General features: G+C 41.8%; 1 protein-coding gene across 4 annotated transcripts in view; it reads right to left on the bottom strand.

Annotated features, from left to right (window-relative positions):
• Positions 1-14346: 14346 nt before the first annotated feature.
• LOC102203372 (zinc finger protein 516) overlaps positions 14347-20609 on the bottom strand; it is a 49733-nt gene continuing 43470 nt past the window's right edge. For 3 of the 4 annotated variants that reach the window (XM_005743236.1, XM_005743238.1, XM_005743237.1), the window contains exon 5: positions 14347-18834. In XM_005743236.1, coding sequence (XP_005743293.1) covers positions 18638-18834 — 197 coding nt within the window. In that variant the 3' untranslated portion in view covers positions 14347-18637. The remainder of the gene's footprint in view (positions 18835-20609) is intronic. The other variant, XM_005743239.1, reaches the window with a different exon arrangement.

Genomic DNA, 20609 nt, shown 5'->3' with positions numbered 1-20609 from the left:
TATAATGAGAGGGACAGATTGAGAAAGAGAGAGGCATAAAATTAAATAAAGATGTGAGTCTACCTGACAGGTCTGACAGGATAAGTAGCTCAATCATCAACTTGCCAGCTGTCAAATCGAAAAGCGAGACACAAGCATCCTCACTCACATGGATCATGGAAGAGGTCAGAGAGCCACTGGATGTTTGCTTGAAATCTTTGGATCAGCTGAGCTCTACACCACCCCAGCTTTGCTTTGCTAGCAAAGCGCTGAAAGCTACATCACCTTTTTCCTCTCTTTGTCCAAATGTTAGATAGACAAAAACCAAACAAAGCAAACACAATGTTTTTTATGCAATTTCACACAAAATCAAATCATTTTCTCGTAAAGGCAGGACTGCTCTCTTCCCAGTCTGCCTGCGGTGATTAAGGTCTGCCCCCCCCCACTCCTCCTCCTTCACTTACTCCTCTCTGTCCCACAGCCTGCTGCTGGGCTGGAGGATGACTGACGCTGTCATAACGTCTGGCAGTCAAACAGACCCGCTCCTGACGGGTGGCGGCAAACGCAATGTGACACAGCCAGCAGTATCTGGTTTCTCCTGCACCGACTACATTTCATATGGCTCAGAGGGGCTTAGGGCGGCCATGGGGAGGGCGCCTCTCTCTCTCTGTCTGTGTGTGTGTGTGTGTGTGTGTGTGTGTGTGGCTGTAGGAGGTAATCGAGCAGATGTCAGGAGAGAGTCTGAGTGGGGATGTGTACACTGAGGGACGACTGAAACCTGTCACATTGATTTTCTGTGGTCTTGTAGCATCGGCGTGCGTGTATCTGTGTGTGTGTGTGTGCCTTTGATGAGTATGTGAGCATGTCCATGTTAAGTAACAGAGCGAATGCAATCACGCTGAAGGATCAGACTGCTGTGCTGTGTGATCCCCACTTTTGCATACACAACTTACACACAGTTGTATGTAAAAGTAGAATATCAAAAAGTTAATAATATAACTATTTGATGGGGCGCGAGAGATAAAATAAAGTGCTTTTGATATTTTTAAAACATTCATATCAGCTTGTGCTCATTACATGTGTGAACATAAACTGTAATATTGGCACATCATGAATCATAATCTATTCTAGGACAGCCAGTTCCACATTTTTTTGCACTTGTTGTATTTTTGTGATAATGATAAAGTAATGATTCCCAATTAACCCCACAGCGCTCCCCCCCCCCCCACCCACCCCACAAAAAAGAAAAAGGAAGGGGAGGGGGGGGCATTCCAATCATTCATATCTGGGTAAGAAGAAAGTGTTTAGTACAGACATAAAACTGCCACACAGGCACGAGGAAAGAAAGATTAAATGAAATCAGCAACAGCCATAAAAAGACAATTTTGCTGGGATTAATGAGGATGCTTCATGACAAATCTGTTTAAAGATGATGTATGAAATGATCTTTTTCATTCCTCTCTCATTTTTATTTTCCATTTTTTTTCCCCCTGCTCCTTTTTTTTCGAGACCAAAAATATTATCGCATAAAATACAATATGTCCTACCTGGTTAGTTAGGGCATTTATTTTCTCTTGGAGATGTTAAAAAACACAAATCATCAGAATAACCATTATTTCTAGCCGCGTTCTCGGATTGCACCGTAACTCCGCATGTTCTGCAGACAAAATGAGACGGGGGGCTCTTAGATAAAATGTCACAGCTATATATCCTCGGCCTCATTTTAGTGCAAAAAGCAGCCACGGGATAGCTTGTTGAGCAACATGAGCAGAGGCATGACACCCGTTCATCTACCTTGCTCCTGCTTCCTCCCTCCTCCTCCTGAATCCTAGAAGCAGAAGAGTCCCAGCAGAGGAAACACAGACGCTCTCCAGGTTCTAGGTTAAATACAGACACCACAGCCGCCGCAACGCTCATCACAGCCCTCTCCCCTCCATACATAGTGTGCCATCTTTTGGCCACTCACAGAACTGCTTCCCTTTCTTCCCCCTCTCCTTTTTCCCCCCTTTGCTTTGCAGGAAAAGATCATAAAATCAGTGAAATAAAGTGAAATGGTTGTCTGGGGATGGATATGTCCCTTGCAACGTGAAGTGGAACTTGAGGAAATCGACGGATCTCCTGCAGCTTTGCGGAGGACTGTTGCTGCAGGGCTCTTTTTTTTTTCAAACCCTCACAATTTATGCAGGCTCTTGAGCCGTAAAAACACACATTTCTCCCTTCTGATGTCTCGCACACTCGCTCCTGATGAGAGGATTGAATGAATGAATGAGCCGAGAGCTGAAAGTAATTATGGCAGTTAAAAACAATTAGAGATAAATACTACAACTTGGTATAAATTCACAAGGACTTGTGTGCCTGCACGTTCAAAAGTGTGTGTGTGAATGGCATGCGGGCATACATTTGCACACAGCAAAATACAGAGAGAAATAGAGATATTCACCTTCGAAGGGTCACTCTCCTCTTCCTGGCTCATTAAAAACAGCCCCATTAGCAGTGTTCCATCAGAGTCTGACTGCCGACAGATATGTGAGTGTGTGTGTGTGTGTGTGTGCGCGAGTGTGTACAGTGAATCGTAAAGACATGCAGCGTTTTGGAGGCCTCTGGGCTGCCGAAGAATACATTAAACAGCAAAGAGCTCCCTCTCCTCTTCCTGACTGACTCCTGCTGGGACTACTTAGCATTTCTGGGGTGAAAACTTCTCCGGCAAGGTTGTCAAACACTATATACAAATTACAGCAGACCTAAATTGCTCCTGTATATAGTTATTTAACTTTTGTGTGTGTTTTTTTCCACTCGTGTGTTTGTCTTGAGCTGACGAAGACCGTATTCCCCTGATACACTACGGGCAATGTCGCTTGAAGGGAGCGGGAGCAGTAAGAGGAGGGAGAGAGCGAGGGAGAGAGGGAGATCTGTAAAATTGTGAAAGAGACATTCAAAGCTACAAATCCCACAAGAATCCAGAACAACTTCACAATCGTTAGCTCATGAAAATTCTAGCAGTTTTAATGTGTTTTTGGGTCACAGATGGTAAGAGGAAGTAAAAATGTCTCATTTTTTTGGCGCTTATTGTATCCCGATCCAGGGAGAATTGAGTGGAAAAATTAAAAATTAAATTAAATGCTAATCACAATCAGACCACATGCAAGTTTGTCCTTGTTGCCCTATAAAGCTAATGAGAGAGGTTTGATTGGCAAAGACCTGATCTCAGATCAGCACTAAAAGTCAAAAAATGTCTCCAAAGCCTCTGTCTCTTGTCTTTTCTCCTTCATTAAACCTGTCCTGCTGGAGTAATGAGTTGTGTTAAAGTGTGTGTTAGGGCTGTTTTCAGGGGTGCCGATGTGTGTGTCTGTGTGCCTCAGACACATCTACCGTAGCATGAGAAGGCAAACTCAGATCTTTCAATTCAGTTAACATGTAACAATGGAGAACGACTCCAGTAAATAACAGGGAGGTTTATTAGCAGAAATGTACTTCATGTCTCAAAAGAAAGCTATGCAAGGATTCCTGTTAAATTACAGTAAATTACTGGCAGCCAGCGTTATTTGACGCGTGGGTCTATTGATACGTAACAGGTTTCTTAGTGTAAAAATATTGCAGTGCTGTTCTCTATAGAATATAACCTTTACAGTTTATTATGCAGTTACTTTAGTGTTCCTGCTGGAATCTCCAGTTTATCATCATGAAATGTTACTGCATGTTCTCACCCCTGTGCTCTAAATTCAGGATTTCTTTTTAGTTTTTTGGTCCTTTTTTGAAGTACGACACTATATCAGCATTGTCACAGTCTCCCTGCTCTCTGCACTTTACAGTTACGGGCCATCTGCTGTGTTTAGCCGATCAAAGCCTGAAGAGAAAATAACAAAAAATGCCCATCAGAACACTTCTAAACGAATGTTTTGCACTTGTTTTCCTTCCTGAGGTTTTTGATAAAGAGAAAATATATTCCAGTGTCAGAACAGACAGAGCCCAGACACCAGCAGCTGCACTGTTCGATGGGGACTCACAAATCACAGCTTTTACTGCACATTATTTCCAATATTCTTTACAGTATGTTGTTGTGTTATAAAATTGGTTCCTCTGCAGGAAAAACACCCCTATTAGTCCTTATTATGTGACACTGCATAGCAATACATCAGCGTGTGGACATTTTTTAAATTTTATTTTAATGTTTTTTTAGGTGTAGTTTATGTACGATTATGAGGGATCCTGAGTTGACTAATGTTCGAGGGCTGCTATTAACGTAAACGTAAATTCATTTCTTGTGCTTTTCTCCTAACATCGTCTGGCTCTGGTAGAATATCAGATGATTTCACTTTTTGGGCTCCAAATAGTTATTTAAAGGAAAACACCTGCAGCAACAAGAGTGGGGAATATTCTTTACATCTGAATATGGAGAACGATCTGAATGTCACACAGGGGTTGAAACTTGTCCTTACCTTTGATGGAAGTTACTCTAAAAATGCTGGAAATGATATCTTTAGACCTTAACTGTGTCTCTTCCACCATTTTAGAAGAACTGCTTTTAAATCTTGGTTTATTTTATGAAAGGGACTTGAGATTACAGTTGTGTTGTTAAAGAACCGTCATTACGATTACTGGAATCTATGACTTCATTGTTTCCATTGCTATAAATCATAAAACACTTGAAAATAAAGTACTTTCATTTAATTCACAATGAAAACTTTGATTTTTTTGTTCAACACACCACAAAGCAATGAGCGTGATCTATTATGATCTACTTGTTTCTAAGAAGGTTTCAGGGACAGTCGGTAATAGCAGTGTGAGGGAATGTCCGTGCGCGTGTGCACGTGGATCTGTCCTGTAGGAGTGATAACTGATCGCCTTCCTGTTCATTGCCACCGGTCATCCATTAAGCGTGAACCAGGATTCAAATACTCGACCCATCAGAGGTGCCAATAACTAGGAGCACCACTGAAAATTACAGGGGAATTTAAGTCTGCTGGCTAATGGCATTGGCACAGACACTTTGCCAATACACATTTAGCAACGTGGTGGTTCGGCTGGCCCGGGGTGCCGGCGGAGACTGACACATCTCTCTTGAGTCTGTCCAGACGGAAGATTGGCCTGTCTGTCAGCAGCCAGGCCGCTGCCATTACCCCATGATCACCCCCAGCTCTCCTTACCCTTTCAACCACCTCTTTTTTTCTTCGTCCATGACATTCCTTGTGTTTTCCGCCTTAACGATCTTCCATCCTTGTATCACAACCATGTTCTAGTGGTAAACAAAAAGGTGCCCTCCAGTTGATCTTTTTTTTTTTTAGAGAGAGAGAAAAACTTCTACAGCTGTTAAACCTGGAGAAAATTTAACCAAAATTTAAATGTTGTCTCTTTAGGTGTTTTTCCATTTAAAAACAAAAGTTCCTCCCTGGTATTGTACTTTGGGTTTACATTTAAGTCATGCTGGAGTGTTACAGTAGTTAAAATCCTCTAAAAAGACAAAGCAGATTGTGGAATTTACATTTTCAAAATAAATTGTAAACTTGTTTCTTTAAAACTTTAGTCCAAATTAAGTTAGATAAACTCTTTTTTATAGGCTGTACATTTTTGTACATTTTTTAAAAATGCATATAAGTAAAATAGCCCTCAGCTAAGACGCACTGTTCAGCTCTTAAAACATTCCTGGGAAATATCAAAAAGTTTTTAACTTTTTTTTTTTTTTTTACAATGACAATACCACAAAATTGTTATGTTGCTCATTTGCACTTTGCACCCCTCTCTTTGTTTCTTTCTCCCATCAAAAGCGTCATCACCACAAATTACCTCTGTAACATGCTTGCTATAGAATCGGTTGACCTCGGCAAGGAAACACACGGGAAAAGCTCAGCGCCCTTGAGCAAGGTTGGAAACCCTCACTAATTACCAGAGCGCAGGGCGGAGGGCTGGTGGAGACTGTCGTTTGATACAAACACAATGCTCATTTTTCACATGATAATCTCCTCCATGTACAGATCTAAGAAAGAAATGTCCAATAGGCCAGTATTTCTTAAGGCCCTGTTATCCTCTGTGATTTGCCTTTGCTTGAGGACGGTACGGTGAGGAATGAGAAGAAGAGATGAAGGGTATTGGATATGACTTGTTTCAACAAGAGAAGCAGAAGATGACAGAGCAGGCAGGAACACACAAAAAAAAAAAAACGATGACCCCCCCCTCCCCACTTTTCCATTCACACACTCCTCCTTAATCTGCTAGGATGTTCGTGTCAATTGGAAAAGAGGGTGTGACCGATAGAACAGATTTCCAACTTAAAGGCTTTGAAACACCCACTCCCTCCCCTACTTTAATTCTCCTGCCTTGTTGTCTTGTTGCAAAGGAAAGAAAGGAGCGACTGAAAGATTTTTGCCAGAAGTGTAACAGGAAATTTAAGCTGCAAGAAGCGGCCACCAGCATTAGCTGGTTAAGTATCAGCAGCAGGGAACGGGTAATGAATGTAGAAGGGGAGACATATGAAATGTCATTAATGTTAATTCTAATCACTTTTTGGCTATTAAGCACAAATTAGTGAAGGCGATGTTAAATGTCATGGTCTGTCCTGGGATTCGTATAAGAGAGGGTGGGGGCCACGGAATAGGTTCTCATTTACATACTTAAGATCCAACTTAATTCTCAAAAGGGGTGATGGAAAATGAGGCCGAGCCGTAAACCGACGGCGCTGACACTCGGGGAAGGAGGAGAGGGTTGGGGGTGGGGGGGACGCAAACGTTTTCTGGCGGCTGATTCTTCATTGTTCATGCTCAAGGTTATTTTCTTGAGCTCGTCGTCGAACGTCATTCCCTTGAATAATTCTGCTCAGGCTTTTCCTCCCTCTGGCTTTAAGGTTTGTGCTATTTAAGACCAATCATGTCAATGTGGAAAAGAATTAATCCTGCTTAAAAATATGTTACACGACTAGAATGCATGTTAACATCCCCCTGATTCTGTCGCGGGATATAGACTTTAGTTTGGTGGAGCAGGAGATAGTTGAAACAAATAATAGCGCGGGCTAGATTTTCAGAGGAGCTCATTGTCAAGTTTACTTATGAGCTCCAACGACTGCTCGTTTTCACGTAGGTACTCCGTTGCTGTCAAAGAGCTCGAGTCCTGCACGAAAAGAAAAGAAAAATCAAGGCAGGGAACAATGTAGCATTTTAAAAGTAAGATGAGCCAAAGCTTCGTAAAACCATGTCATGTAATTCGTTGCGATAGATAGATTAACCCCAGTCCACTGCAGAGGCCTCTGCATTCTTGTCCACATTGTTCTAATGGCAGCCCACAGTCTTTGGGAATATCCTGTCTTTTTCTTCCGCTCCTCTCTTTCTATCCTCTGTGGATACAGTTGACTGTGGGAGAGTAAATAACATTTGATATGCATAAACAGCCCCTTCCTATTCATTACTGTCAGAGTCTTAGAGTGCAGGAGGCAGAGGTCAGCATGTGAAGGTCCTCCTCAGGCAGGAGAAACGCCTGTGGTAGCTGTCACTCCTCTACCCTCCCACCACCACCGCCGCCCCTCCACCCCCAGCCTTCTCTCCACCACCTCTTCTATCCTCCTCTTCCTCCCTCCCTCTTTCACTTCCTCCCTCTCTCCCTTATTAGCACAGGCTCCAGGTCATAACCTTTCCGTGGCATTTTGCGATTCCACAACCCTTTGATTAGTGCAATATTTACATATTTCACAGTGGAGAGGGCGTTCTTGTGTCGCAGACACTTGAAGTGTTGTAAATGTGTTTGGCCTTTTGCCTGGGAAATGCGGAGGAGTCATACTCTCCGGTGGTAACTGCAGTCAAGGCTGCCGCGCTGATATACGCCGTAGTGCGTTTTAAGTATATTTACCCCACACCAACGCAGACAATCTACACATGCAAGTGCAATTTGGTCTGCGACGTGGCCCTTGGCCTCCCGAGGAAGGCCGTTTAGCAGCCATTAGAGAGGGATAGTGCTCCCTAGTGGCAGATATAGATCAGACCCTCCAACTTGGACAGTGTGCTGCAGAGCTAAAGAGGAAGCGAGGAGGTCAGAGGCTTGGCTGTAGTCCAGTCTTGTATCTGTAAAGGGTTAATATTTCTTTCTCAAGGTTTAAGTATTTTCTGTATTAAAATCCTGATGAAAACTATGAAAGTGCATTGTGTGTGGACTGTGTATGCAGAGTCCTCATGAGGCCTACTGTAGCAGTCACCACCTTGGAGACAGTTGTACATACTTTGGTATGCATGCACAGATTTTCAGTGCTAAAGTAGTGCAAACGTCCAAGATAAAGTCACAGAACTGTAGTGACTGAAAGGAGCTGGGATTGTGCAAATTAAAATTAGATCTCAAAACTGATCACCGAGTTAGGACTGACCCATGAGTACTCAGTAAAGGGCATTAGAAATAGAGTCCACGAGCCTCAAAGCATGTCGACATGTTATGTTTTGTATATATCTATACTTCCCCACATCTGTGGGACATCATCTCATCTACGAACATGAAATATTTATCAGCCACAGCAATGAAGCTTAGATTTTTTTCACCTTGTAAGCCTGTTAGTGTACATGTCTACGTGTGTGTGCCAGAATTCATAGGGCGGCCCAACCAATTCCACTTTCTAACAATGGCGGCCGCTACTAAGTTTTAATATTACTCTTATTACTCTTTCTGGGTCACAAAATAAACCTTTAACATATTTTCAGGCAAGAATGTAGCTGTGTAAACTTTAAATATCTGCTCGGTTTATCAAGACATCAGATATTCGCCAAATTTTTTTTGATGTTTTCGGAGACATCTGTTACCCACCAGCTCGATAGCTAGCCAGGGTTCAAGGCTCGCTAGAGCCACTGAGAACGGCAAACTCCTGGTACATCGTTTTCAAACCCCCACGGTCTTTTGCTACTCAGGTTAAACATGATAAATACAGGTCACTTATGCTGGGCTCACACTGTGCGATTTTTGGCCCATTTTGAGCCGATTTTTGAGTTGTGCGACCGTTTTGGCGATCGGCCCAATTTTGGCCTTCATCGTGCGTCGTGCATCGTGTAGTATACGTGGGGTAACGAGACGCGATTAACACCTCACGATCAGCTCCCGATCATCAATCGCTTGGTCGTGAGGGTGTCACCGCAGTTTGTCACACTGCGCACGCGCAAACACAAATGTCAGCGAAAAAGACGGCGCAGCGTGTGATCTGGACACAAGCGATGGAGGCACAACTTGTAGAACTTTGGAAAGCTCATCCGAGCCTTTTTGATGTGGCCTCACAAAATTATCACGAACACAACAACCGTGAAAATAGTTGGATAGACACTGCTGCTCAATCACAGCTGCCTGATCAATGTTTTTCATTAGCAATTTAGCAAAGTTGATGGTGGTGGTGTGTGTGTGTGAGTGAAAGACGGAGAGGGAGAGCGAGCGACAGATTTTCTGTTATAACCTTCATTTTATGGACGCACAGTGTGAGCACTCAGGTCGCATCAGAGCATCGGGCGGTATAGTGTGAGACCCTGCATCGTGACCTATGAACTTCTAACCCCTGTCGTGCAGTTTGAGCAGGAGCTGAATCGCGCGACTGAAAAAAATCGCACAGTGTAAGCCCAGCATTAGATAACTTAAAATGTTATTGTTTGGCGTTTAGGTTTGGCTGACATTAAAGTTTTAAGTTTTTCACACAGCTGAATAAACGTCAAACGGAAGACTGATTAAACAGCAGTTTGACATGACCAAGAATTTACGCCAGTGTCCTGTTATATTTTAGATAGCAAGGAGCAGACGGCTGAGTTTATTAAACTCCACCAAGACAGCGGTGACGCGAATCTGAAGGCTAGATCGTCCAATTTCACAGCCGGTCACTTGCAGCCTACCCGGCCTCTTGAGGACCCAGCCCACGTAGACCGCAAAGGCCGGGTCCTCGGGAGGATGCAGCCAAGAATTTGGACACCCTTACTGTGTTTATCTTATGCTAACATAGCTGTGTCGCTAGGAATCACATAGCACATCATTATATACCAGCTAGTCCAACTTAACCCTACAAAACTCACTGCTGTTAAGTTTTCTGTCTTCATTTATGTTAGAAGTGAGAGCAGAACTGTATGTTTTAATTTTTTCAGAAATCCCTCAGTCAGAACATGAAAATGTTAACTTCCTGTTTTAAGACCGGATGTAGGGTTGTACATTTCCGGTAGCTTTATTTTGCGGTCAATCGCTACTGTGAAGATGGACTCCAGAATCATGTCCAAAGCACCAAAACGTAAAGATCGCGTTATAACGCGCGCGTTATAACGCGGCGGCTCATCACTGTTTCACAGATTTTTTTTAGTGCAATTTTGCATAATATCGACACATCGACGAACATCACCTACAGATATATTCGGTAAATGCCCAAGACATCTTGAGAAATGTAAATCGCCACTTGATTCATCCATTTGGCTGACTTGTTTTGGAAAACCCGACCGTAAACAAGGAGCGAAGCACTCTACAGGCGTTTCCCCACCGGAAGTAGCATATGCTTAGGTGCGCATAGTCTATCCCTCAAGCGGTGCGGCTTTGTAGCTTACCAAAGTCATACTAAAAAACATTTTTTGACAGATTTTTGAGCGCTGCGTACCAGATAAAATTGGTTCGAGGTCATTAAGCACAATCAGAATTCAAACATAAGGTGCACCGGATTATAAGGCACACTGTCAATTTCTGAGAAAATTAAAGGATTTTAAGTACACCTTATAGTCTGAAAAATACGGTATACATGAAAACTAAAGACTAGACCCAGTGAAGTAGTCATTCCCTGTTAAAAAAAGAAAAGAAAGATGATGTCTAGATACACAGGTTTATAATGCTTCTGACTTTCAAAATACATGAAAAGCTGAAAGCTGTGTTTTGTTGTGCCAGCTGATTATTGTGATTTTGTGGTCATTAAAAGATGTTTAGAATTTGGAAATTGATGATTCATCTCACAAGCCATGACACACTGAACTTACCTACATAGCTGCCGGCACTGGCATCAGCAATACTGATCCCATTTAAGATTCAGATTATTACCCAAATTTGCACTACTTTTCTTCTTCTAGTAACAAAAATTGCCATACATACAGGATTGAAAAGGTGCTGGTGAAAGAAGTTTCCTTTGACAAACCAAAGCAACATCATTTTCAAGGCTTACCAATTCCTCAGGTGTTACGTGGGGCGCCACTTACTTTTGGCTCGACTTCTCATCTTGTGAAACACCTTCAACCTAAAATAACTGAAATAAGCACATAATATCAGCTAAAAACTGACGTATAAATGCATAAACATGCATTTAAAGAAAAAAAAGATTGAAATCTGTACGTATCCCTGTGTTTATACCTGTGTAAAAGCAAAGACTTTGAAACTGAACAACATTTTTCCTTTATGACACGTAAAGATGTGATATAAAGAAGCACATTATACTGTGCTCACCAAAACACCTATCCTATCCATCAAGTCTGACTCAGCCTGACGTTTGGCGTATTTTCCACCTCAGTCAGTCATTCAGTCAGTCAGCTTCTCTCTGCTGTGTGACAGAAAGAAGAGATGTCAGCGAACAGGTTTTTCAGGGAGCTCGGGGCCGTCATGTCTGCCTTCGCTGTGACTGATGAGGTTGTGAAGAGTGACGGGCAGCTGCAGTCTTTTCTCAGCCCGCGGGCCTGCTTGGCATTAACGTTATGTGCCATGTTCTCAGAGGGAACCCGTCATTCAGCCGTCACTCAAACCGGCAGACAGATGGCGCGCATAGACTCCGAACATGAAAGAGACTGGCAAAGTAGCAACAATCCCTAGGTGGTCCTTCGTAGTTGAAGGGTGCGGGTTTCTCATCATTGGTTGCTTGGCAGCTCGACTTCAACTGCAAGGCCACACATGGACATCAAGGTGGAAACTGGGCCCAGACGAACATCAAAGTCCCGATCCATCAAACGTGTCATATGATATGAAAGGGAACAGCTTGCAGGGTGGCTCAGGTCTGATCTGTTTTCACCTGATCTTCACGACGCATGGGCACGTTCACTTTCTTCTGCAGGCAATGGAGTCGTATGCAGAGCTCAATCAGAAACAAAATAGGTCTGTTAGAGAAACTGGACTTTATTCGTAGTCGAGCAGCACAAGAGTTTTATTCAAACTTCTGTAGCAAATTTGGAGATTTTATCACGTATGACATTAAACAGCATGAGTAAGGATGTCTACAGTTATGTCATATGTGTCGTCATGGTGCAATTACAGCTGAAGGAGCATCTACATCATGATGAAGCAGCAACATAATCCAGATTAATTAGACCCAGCTATTCATCAGACCAGTTAAATTGGTGTCAGGCTGTAAAGGCTTTTATTCTGAACACTAGTTATGCATACGTGTTATTTATATATATATATTTATATATTTATATATATATATATCCATTATCTTCCAGTTTTCCAAAGTGATTGAAACCAAAGATTTGAACCAAGGATCTTCTTGCTGTGATGTGGTGGTGCTAACCAGCACCACACCACTTTGCTACCTGTAAATGCTAAATTTTCATGTAACCCAGGCAACTACACATTTACATCTGCAGTAAACTATATGCAGTTATTAAACAACCACCATCTGGTGTTGGCAAAAGAAATGCTGGAGTCGTTATCTGAAATGAGAAAAGTACGGGTGACTGAAAATATATAAACACATCATGAAAAGATTCTGTGTAAAATTAACACACACCTCATGTAAAATATATTTAAAATAAAAAAACCCAGAAGGCTGGTCTAATTTTACATATAGAATTGATGCTTGCACATAAACAGCCAGTGTATGATTGACAAGGTTTGGTGAAGTTAGACATTATCTTCCTAGTTTCCATCTAACAATGATATACTGAAGTCTGACTGAAGTATTTTGTAAAAATATAAATGTAAACCTCTTTGTAATTTTGGACAAGGAAAACTAAATAACAGCAATATTTGGAGGATTAGTGAAGTGGGGCTAAGTGGCATATGACGTTGCTAATTTGTGGGAAACTACAGAGCTATATTTAGGCTAATAGAAACCCTTTAGCACAGGGGAGACATAGGATTAGGGTGAGGAAGTAAAGTTCATGTTGAGCATGTCCGATGGGCAGAGGCCTATTGCAGGAAAAAGACTCGATAAATGGAGGAAACTTCAGCAGATGGAACGTCTGAGATGAGAACATCCACAACACGAGGTTAGTCACGAATATGTTGCTGTGTGTTTCAGATTACTCGCTATGAAAAAAATATTCTGTCCCTAAGCTTAACATCTACACTGAAAGTCAGCTATTCTTTTCTAACGCCTTCAAATATTTGGCGTCCGGGACATAATGAACCCCTGGGCTACAGTGTGCACTGTAAGGCTTCAAAAACTTGTGAGGAACACGAGTTGTGTGAACAAAAAGCCTAAGATACCGGGGGCGACTTGTTTCTAATAAATAAAATAAGACGAAAGTATTGCAATGGCTTCAAACAACGCTGTAGACCAGCGACTGTAGGCCATATACAGCCCACTTTGATGTGTAAACCAGTAAAACTCCTCTTTCCATTAGTGTAAAGAAGTTTAACTTTACATTTTCAAACACGAAAAAGAAGTGCAAGTAACATGGAAAAAAATGCATTGATTGACAGAAAATATGTGTTTTTTCTTTTTTGCACACTATAAAACTGATAAATATCTACAGTAGATAGTGAAAAATTTATGTTATTCAATTAATTAATTGTTTATCTATTACTTATTACTATCAGGGAGGTCTTTATTAGAAAGAAAAGCTGCAAAACCTACAAAAATAAAGTTAAAAGTATAAAATTTATGTCCTCATTCATATTTTCCAAAGCAGTCTGGTGGATCAGATTGGAGTCTTGTGCAACCAGACCTCAGGTTTGACACCCAGACACAGGGCTGATATACGATCACTAAACAAGCGAATAGGTGTGTCGTTGAGATTAGCGCAACTGTCGAGCTGAAAGATCTTAATGTTCTGAGTCTACATATCCCCTCTGATTCTCATCTGACTGTTTAGCCTGTGGAAAAGCAATTTATGGCAGCAAGCTGTTCTTCACCGCATCATGATGTACATCGTGATGCTGCGTCACTGTTGACAACATGGTAAAATTCTAGTCGATAGCTGACAGTGACAGGAGTGATCGTGATGAGAATAATTCGTGTGATGGAAAATGAACAAACACAAAATGTTACCGTCAGTATTCAAAGACAACGGGCTGCACGGTTCTAGGTGACATTCACACACAGGCGGCGTAAGTAACCGAGAAAAATGAAATCTTAAAAACTGTGAACGTGTGAAGCTTTTTCATCTAAACTTGGACTCGCTCAGTCGCGCTGGCTGAGGTAAATTTAAAACAAACAAGTGAAGAAAAGATAAAACGGTGCCAACAGGTGTCATTTTGTGTGTCTTTATTGTGGACATGACATTACATCTTTTTGAAATGATGTACAAAAGTATAACAGAACTGAGAATGGCTCAGACGAGGTAGAGCTTTCACATCGGCTTGCTGGCTTGAAAACTACACAGTATAAAAACAACCCGGAAAAATCGAATTAAAACAAACACTCCTGTCTGCTTCTGTCCTCTTATCCTGTTTTGAAGTGATAATAAATACAGATATCAACCAAATACATCTGGAATAATAATGTCTTCTAAGGTAAATTAATCATCGAGTTCATAACAAATTAAAAAAAAAGAAATATGAATACGGACACAAATAATACAACTTAAGAGGCATGTAAAACAAACCCAACCAAAGAGAAAAAAAGAAACACCTGCCAGCCCCTCTGGGAGGGCAAACCATGACTAGCTACTCAACAAATCCTACAGTTTAGCAAATAGACTAAAAACACACTTTTACATCTTTATGAAAAAATAAGCACTGCTGCACCTAGCATTATCAAACCTCCCTTGAGGAAACGTAGCTAAAAAGCTGTACCACACAGCAGTCACAGAACAAATCATTTTGCATTCATATCTATAGAATCATTCTAACAAAATAAAAGCCCCAAAAAAGAAATGAAAAGAAAAGTGTTAGCCGGCACCGTTAAAAAGACATTCTCAAAGAAACCTTAGCTAGAACTGGACAAAATAAGAATGGTTAAAGCACTAACCTAGTCTAAGTGCACTAGTAATGCCATTTGGTTTCTACCGCTGTATATAAAGGGTTTGGTAAGAGTTTAAGAGATTAGAGATATACACTTTATATTACACTTACTCCTGCTTCATAGTTTTTCTAAGTCACACTTCGGAGTACAAATTCATAGCTGAGGAATTTATCTTAAAGGGACTTCTGTACAACATTGGTATTAGTACTACCCTACCTCAAAGGCTAGAGAATCCATTTCAAGTATTTTCACTAACCACACCTTCAACATACACGTTTGTGCATTATTAGTCCGATTCAAGCACACGATATTGTATGCATAACTAAACAACCCAATGGCATAACAACTGTTTCATCACACATTTGCGTAAAAACTACTGAGGTCTCAAAATAGATGGAAAATACAGTACTCTGTAAGCTCCGTCATCTACAACTGGTGTGAATTTTGAATCAGAGAAACCGACTGCTTTACTCTTCTTCAGTCTTGAGCTGCTTCGCTTTACTTCTCCTCTTCCCCTACATGCTGGGCATGGCGTATTCAATCCTGGGGGCTATTTTAAGGGTGAAGGACAAGTAAAACAAACAGCCCTGCTTGACATCAGCCAATAAATGTTAGCATGCTTTCATTACAGGAGGTAGGATAATATAGAAAGCATCGAGACGGAGGCTGTAGTACACGGGAAGTTTAGTCAACCTCTAATACAGTATAAAGAGGTTTGAAATGCACGCGCACACACTCACACACACACACACACACACACCTGTGTTAAGGCTGTGACAGCTCTACAATTCAGTGTCTCCACCTTGTGTATTTACTCATGAACTCTCAGATAGACTGACCTCCTCACCTCTGCCTACTCTTTCTCTGACCCCCTCGAATGCAAAGCGTCATATCACCATTCAAAGAATCAGACTGACAGCCCAGGGGATGGGCTCTGCTTAAATGTTCTGGTAACCTAATCAGCTCTGCATTGTCGGTCCAATAAACACACTGTTACACAGGATGGTGGATACGTTTCATTATGTGCCCACTTTATCTTTAAAATAAAACCATTAAAGGCACAGCTTTAAATCCTAACACGAGAAGATTAACATCACGGTCACGTCTGTCCACTAAGAATGGCCGGGGACTTAGTACGAAGACTGGGGACAGGAAGGAACGGCAGGCCCAGTCGTGACTTTGAACATTTGAACAAGTTTAAAAACGGTCACACTACTTTGCAAAGGGAAAAAAAAAAAAAAAGAATGCACTTGCACTGCTGCTTTCTTCGGTTATTAAGGCCCCATCATAGACGTCAAGTTGGTCGCTTGCTGTTACAGTGCATGTACCCGCTGAATAATAGGTGTCAGCCAGTAGCTCAACTACAGCACAAATAGGAGGTGATGTCAAAATCAGATGCAAAGAAATAGCTGTTTTTGTTTTGTTTATTTTTAAGTCTTATCCTTTCAGACATTTGCAAAATCTGTCTGTATAATCTCTGATCTTCCGTGCCGACATATCGTTAAAACAGCAGTAAAATCCAACAGGATGCTGTCTCCAATCCAGGTGCGGCGGCAGCTGCACAACATTCCAGGTTTCAGAAACTTGGAGGCGCATACGGGCAGGAACGAAGGCTTGCAACAGTGGATGCGATGTCAATTTGGCGTCAACTCTGTGTTCGTCAGGTGCCGCTTGACGGGTATAATGGGGCCCTTAGATGGTATTCAGCCTGCCTATGGGTTTTGAATCAACAAGAGGGTAAAAGGTGGAATTAGGGGCCAAATATTCTCCTACTTCCTGGCTGCAGTGTTAATACCAACATGCTTAGTGCATGAGCTATTTACAAGGCATTTTTGTGTAATGTAGCCCATCGTTACCTATGTTACTTCCATAACATCCTTTATCAGTCTTGCAACTCAAACCATTTCCTCTCAAAAAATATATTCAAAAAACTGAAGTTGACTCATTAAGCAAAGGACTATCATTCAATCGAAAACGTTCAATCGACAGGCGGCCGGTAATTTTGTGTCATTTTTCTGTATGACTGTTTGTTGCCGGTGACGTGCTCATGCCGAGTTGTTGGGCACAAGATGCATTTACTTTTTAAAAATCAAAGCATCATGGTGGATTCCAGATAGAAAACAGACAGCATAAATGTTCAGCCATTACCGTTTATGTAAGGCAAAAGATTTATGCTTTCTAAATCCAGCATAAGATGACATCATGAAATTTTTAAGAGACAGCGCGGTCAAAAGTTCAGAACTGCTCTTTAGCAATGGGAAAATCTTAGGACGCATCTCTTCCCCCTAACATGATCAGCACCGTATTTTTCTTTGCAATCTGGAGCCGACTTCTTCCTGCCACTTTCTTCCTGCTTTAGTGGAGTCCGCCTCATTTAAAGCCCAAATAGTCTGAGATGGTGACACTCTAATATGAACGAGTTACTGAGGAAAACTCCACTCAGTCCCTTCCTTTTAAATGGACAATAATTGAAGGGCCATAAAAAATGGTATGCTCATTTATATTGCCTTTTTTATGAGCATACATCTCCATTACTGTTCCCTCTCTTTTTTGTCCCTTTCTTATCCTACCTCTCTCCATCTTTCCCTCTCTTTCTAATCACAAGCTCTAGAATGGTCACCGCACTCGCACCATTACACTGTCGACTGAAGGGGAGTGAGTTTAGCACACCTAAACACGCGCACACACACACACACACACACACACACACACACACGCTGACAGAAAGAGGCAAGTCTTCTGAGTCAGAGCCCACAGGAGACAAACTTGCTATGTGCCAGCTGGTTGTCGATGAACCGTAGAGCTTCTTTCTTCTCTTGCTGTGTGTTGATGGTCAGTGTCCTGAGAAATGCACAAAATCTCACGTACAATAAAGCTTAAAAGAACAAAAAAAATAAACAATTAAAAAAAAAAAAAGGTTTGTGGGGGCATCTACAGCAGCCATGCAATGCCACAGTCCTCGATCACAATGAGTTCAGTTTCTCTCCTCATTTACTTTCCTTCTCCTGTAAAGCAGCTGGCAGCAACTTTACTTGTTGGTACCTCCAAAAATGGCAGCAAGAGGCAACTCATCGAATTTTCAGGGCTCCCATGATCAGAAATCATTTAAAGGTCACAAGCCAACCTTCGTGATAAAGAAGACCCAATGAAGCAAAAGACTGAATGTTGGTGAGTCCAGCCTCCCTGCCAAAGAGAAACTTTGCATTTCACTCTTCACTTCTTCTATGGTGAGAGGTGTGCACACCTGACCCACGCAGCTTCTTAAAGCAGATTTCCATCAGGTGTCATTTCTATTAAAAAGACTTTTTCTGCTCCGGGCCGTCTTTGTGATTTTGAAATTTTCTAGCACAACTTGAACACGCTTTTTTACAGTAAAAAAAAACAACAACAAAAAAACTACAATAACCTTCAATGTAGAAAATTCTACATCATTAAAGGGTGACGGTGAAGAGGAAAGGCTCAAAAAGTGAACTGTTAGTCGTAGGTTCTTGTGTCTAGATCTGTGAATTTCAGGAACGGTGACAGGGCTTTGGGATTGTGTAAGAAGCTGGTCCAGGTTGTGATCAGATCAGCTGAAGGTGTTTACTGTTGCTGTTGTGGGTTTGGTGGGTGTTTGGCAGCCGGTCCTCCTCGCTCCCCCTGGCTCAGTAACAAGCTCCTCCTGTCTTGGTACTGGCTGTTGTCAAAAGGCATATGGTGGACACTCTGGACATGTGTCTTTAAGTTCCCTTTCTGAGAGGCTCGGTATGGGCAGAGTTGGCAACAGAATGGCCTTTCCCCTGAGGAACACACACACAAAGTTGAAAGGTCATATGGCGGCCAGAGGTGACACCGTACACAGAATTTAGAGAGGACAGGGATGTTTAAATATACGAGACAAAAATGATGCAAAGCATAGATGAGGCTTGCTGCAGTGGGAATGGAAAAAGAAGGGGAGGAGGCCAGAGAACACAAGCAAACATAAGCAAAGACACATGGTGGAATCCAGCTAGAAGTACAGCAACACTCTGTAGGTTAAGTGAAGCCTTCATATTTATTTATTTATTTTTAAATCTATTTTCACTTAAAAAGTTCTCTATCCTGACCCAGATGGAGTAACTGTTCCTCGCCCTTTCCTGCCATCTGGAGAAGAGTGCCACACATCCCCCTGTCCAAAGAGTCCCACTTTTGTCTCCATACGTTTCTCTCAATCACCTGGGCCACCCAGCGGCCCCCTACACAAACACACCCCTTCTCAAACACACTCTGTGCGCACCCTATACTCTCGCTTCTAATTAGAATGACCTACAATGGCACAGACACCTCTGAAAAAACAAAAATAAATAAAAATAAGCAACGCACACCTGAGCAAAACAAATGAGCGTGCCATTTAATTGCACCTAATTATCATTTTGATAAATGGAAGAATATCAAAGCGGGAAAACAAATGACTCCCCGTGCCCCTCCCGCACCCCTTCTCCCAGAAGAAGAAACAGGGAAATATAGCTGTTATCATACATCATCAGAAACGCAACGGTGAGAAAAGGAAGGGGGGAGTGGGGGGCTGGTGTAAGACAGAAAGCGAGAGAGATAAAAAACAAAAAAGTATAATTAATCACAACGAACACCCCCCCCCCTTCAAAACCCCCAAAAACAGCTGCAAAGATGGTGAGGGTGAGACGTGCGGGGGAAGCAAAAACCTCCGCGACACCGTCCTGCGAGGGAAAACATCACTGACAGGACCGGTGCACTACATTATACTAAAGGTTATCGGCACCGTAAAGCAGCGTCAACACTACATTTAATTGGACCCCTCTGCAGCGCCCGCTCCCATCACTCACAGTGTGTGTGTTAAATCTGAGTTCACATGGGCGTGCTTGATTAATTATGATGGAGGTGCCGCGTGTACAGCCCGGGTCTCTCCGAATGTCAAAGCAGAGTAGCTTTAGCCCAATGTTCCCACTGACCCCAATCCTTACTCATCGTTTCTATTTCTAATTTTTAAAGTTTGTTAATTACTTGTGTTCAGTTTCATTTCCACACAATCCTCTTGGTTCTTGTTGTATTTACACCTGCTCATAAACAAAGATGTTATAGTACACTGTATGTGAATGGTGAAAGTAGGAGATACTGTGATGTTGCCCAGTGGTTTGTGGACTGCCTTTTTGAAGTGATTTTTGAGACCCGATACAAGAAGCAATGAGTGGCTTTGACTGTAAATCTGATGGTACTGCAGATGCATTCCCCGCTTTATTGTTTTTTTATTTATTAAAAATAAACTTTAAAAAAAAAGTAAATAAATAAAATTTATTAAATAAGTCGTGAAACTAGCAATTCAGACTGTTGAGTCTTCAGAAAAAGACTAACTGGGATCATAAAACAAGTCAGAAATATGGACATTTTCTCACTGAGTTTTATACAATTTCACTACTTTTTTGCAACCACAAGAGTTGCCCTCTGCTGGCCATTAACAGAAATGCATGATTAAGGCATTATCACATTTTTATATACAGTCTTTGAATAGTTGAGTATATTGGCATTTAAGATTTATTATTTCTATGCAAACCCAAGCTTT

This window comes from Pundamilia nyererei, unplaced genomic scaffold (genome assembly GCF_000239375.1).
Source record: "Pundamilia nyererei isolate P.nyererei 1_Seehausen unplaced genomic scaffold, PunNye1.0 scaffold00129, whole genome shotgun sequence".
Classification (NCBI taxonomy): Eukaryota; Metazoa; Chordata; class Actinopteri; order Cichliformes; family Cichlidae; genus Pundamilia; species Pundamilia nyererei.
This window is presented reverse-complemented; position numbering and strand designations above follow the sequence as displayed.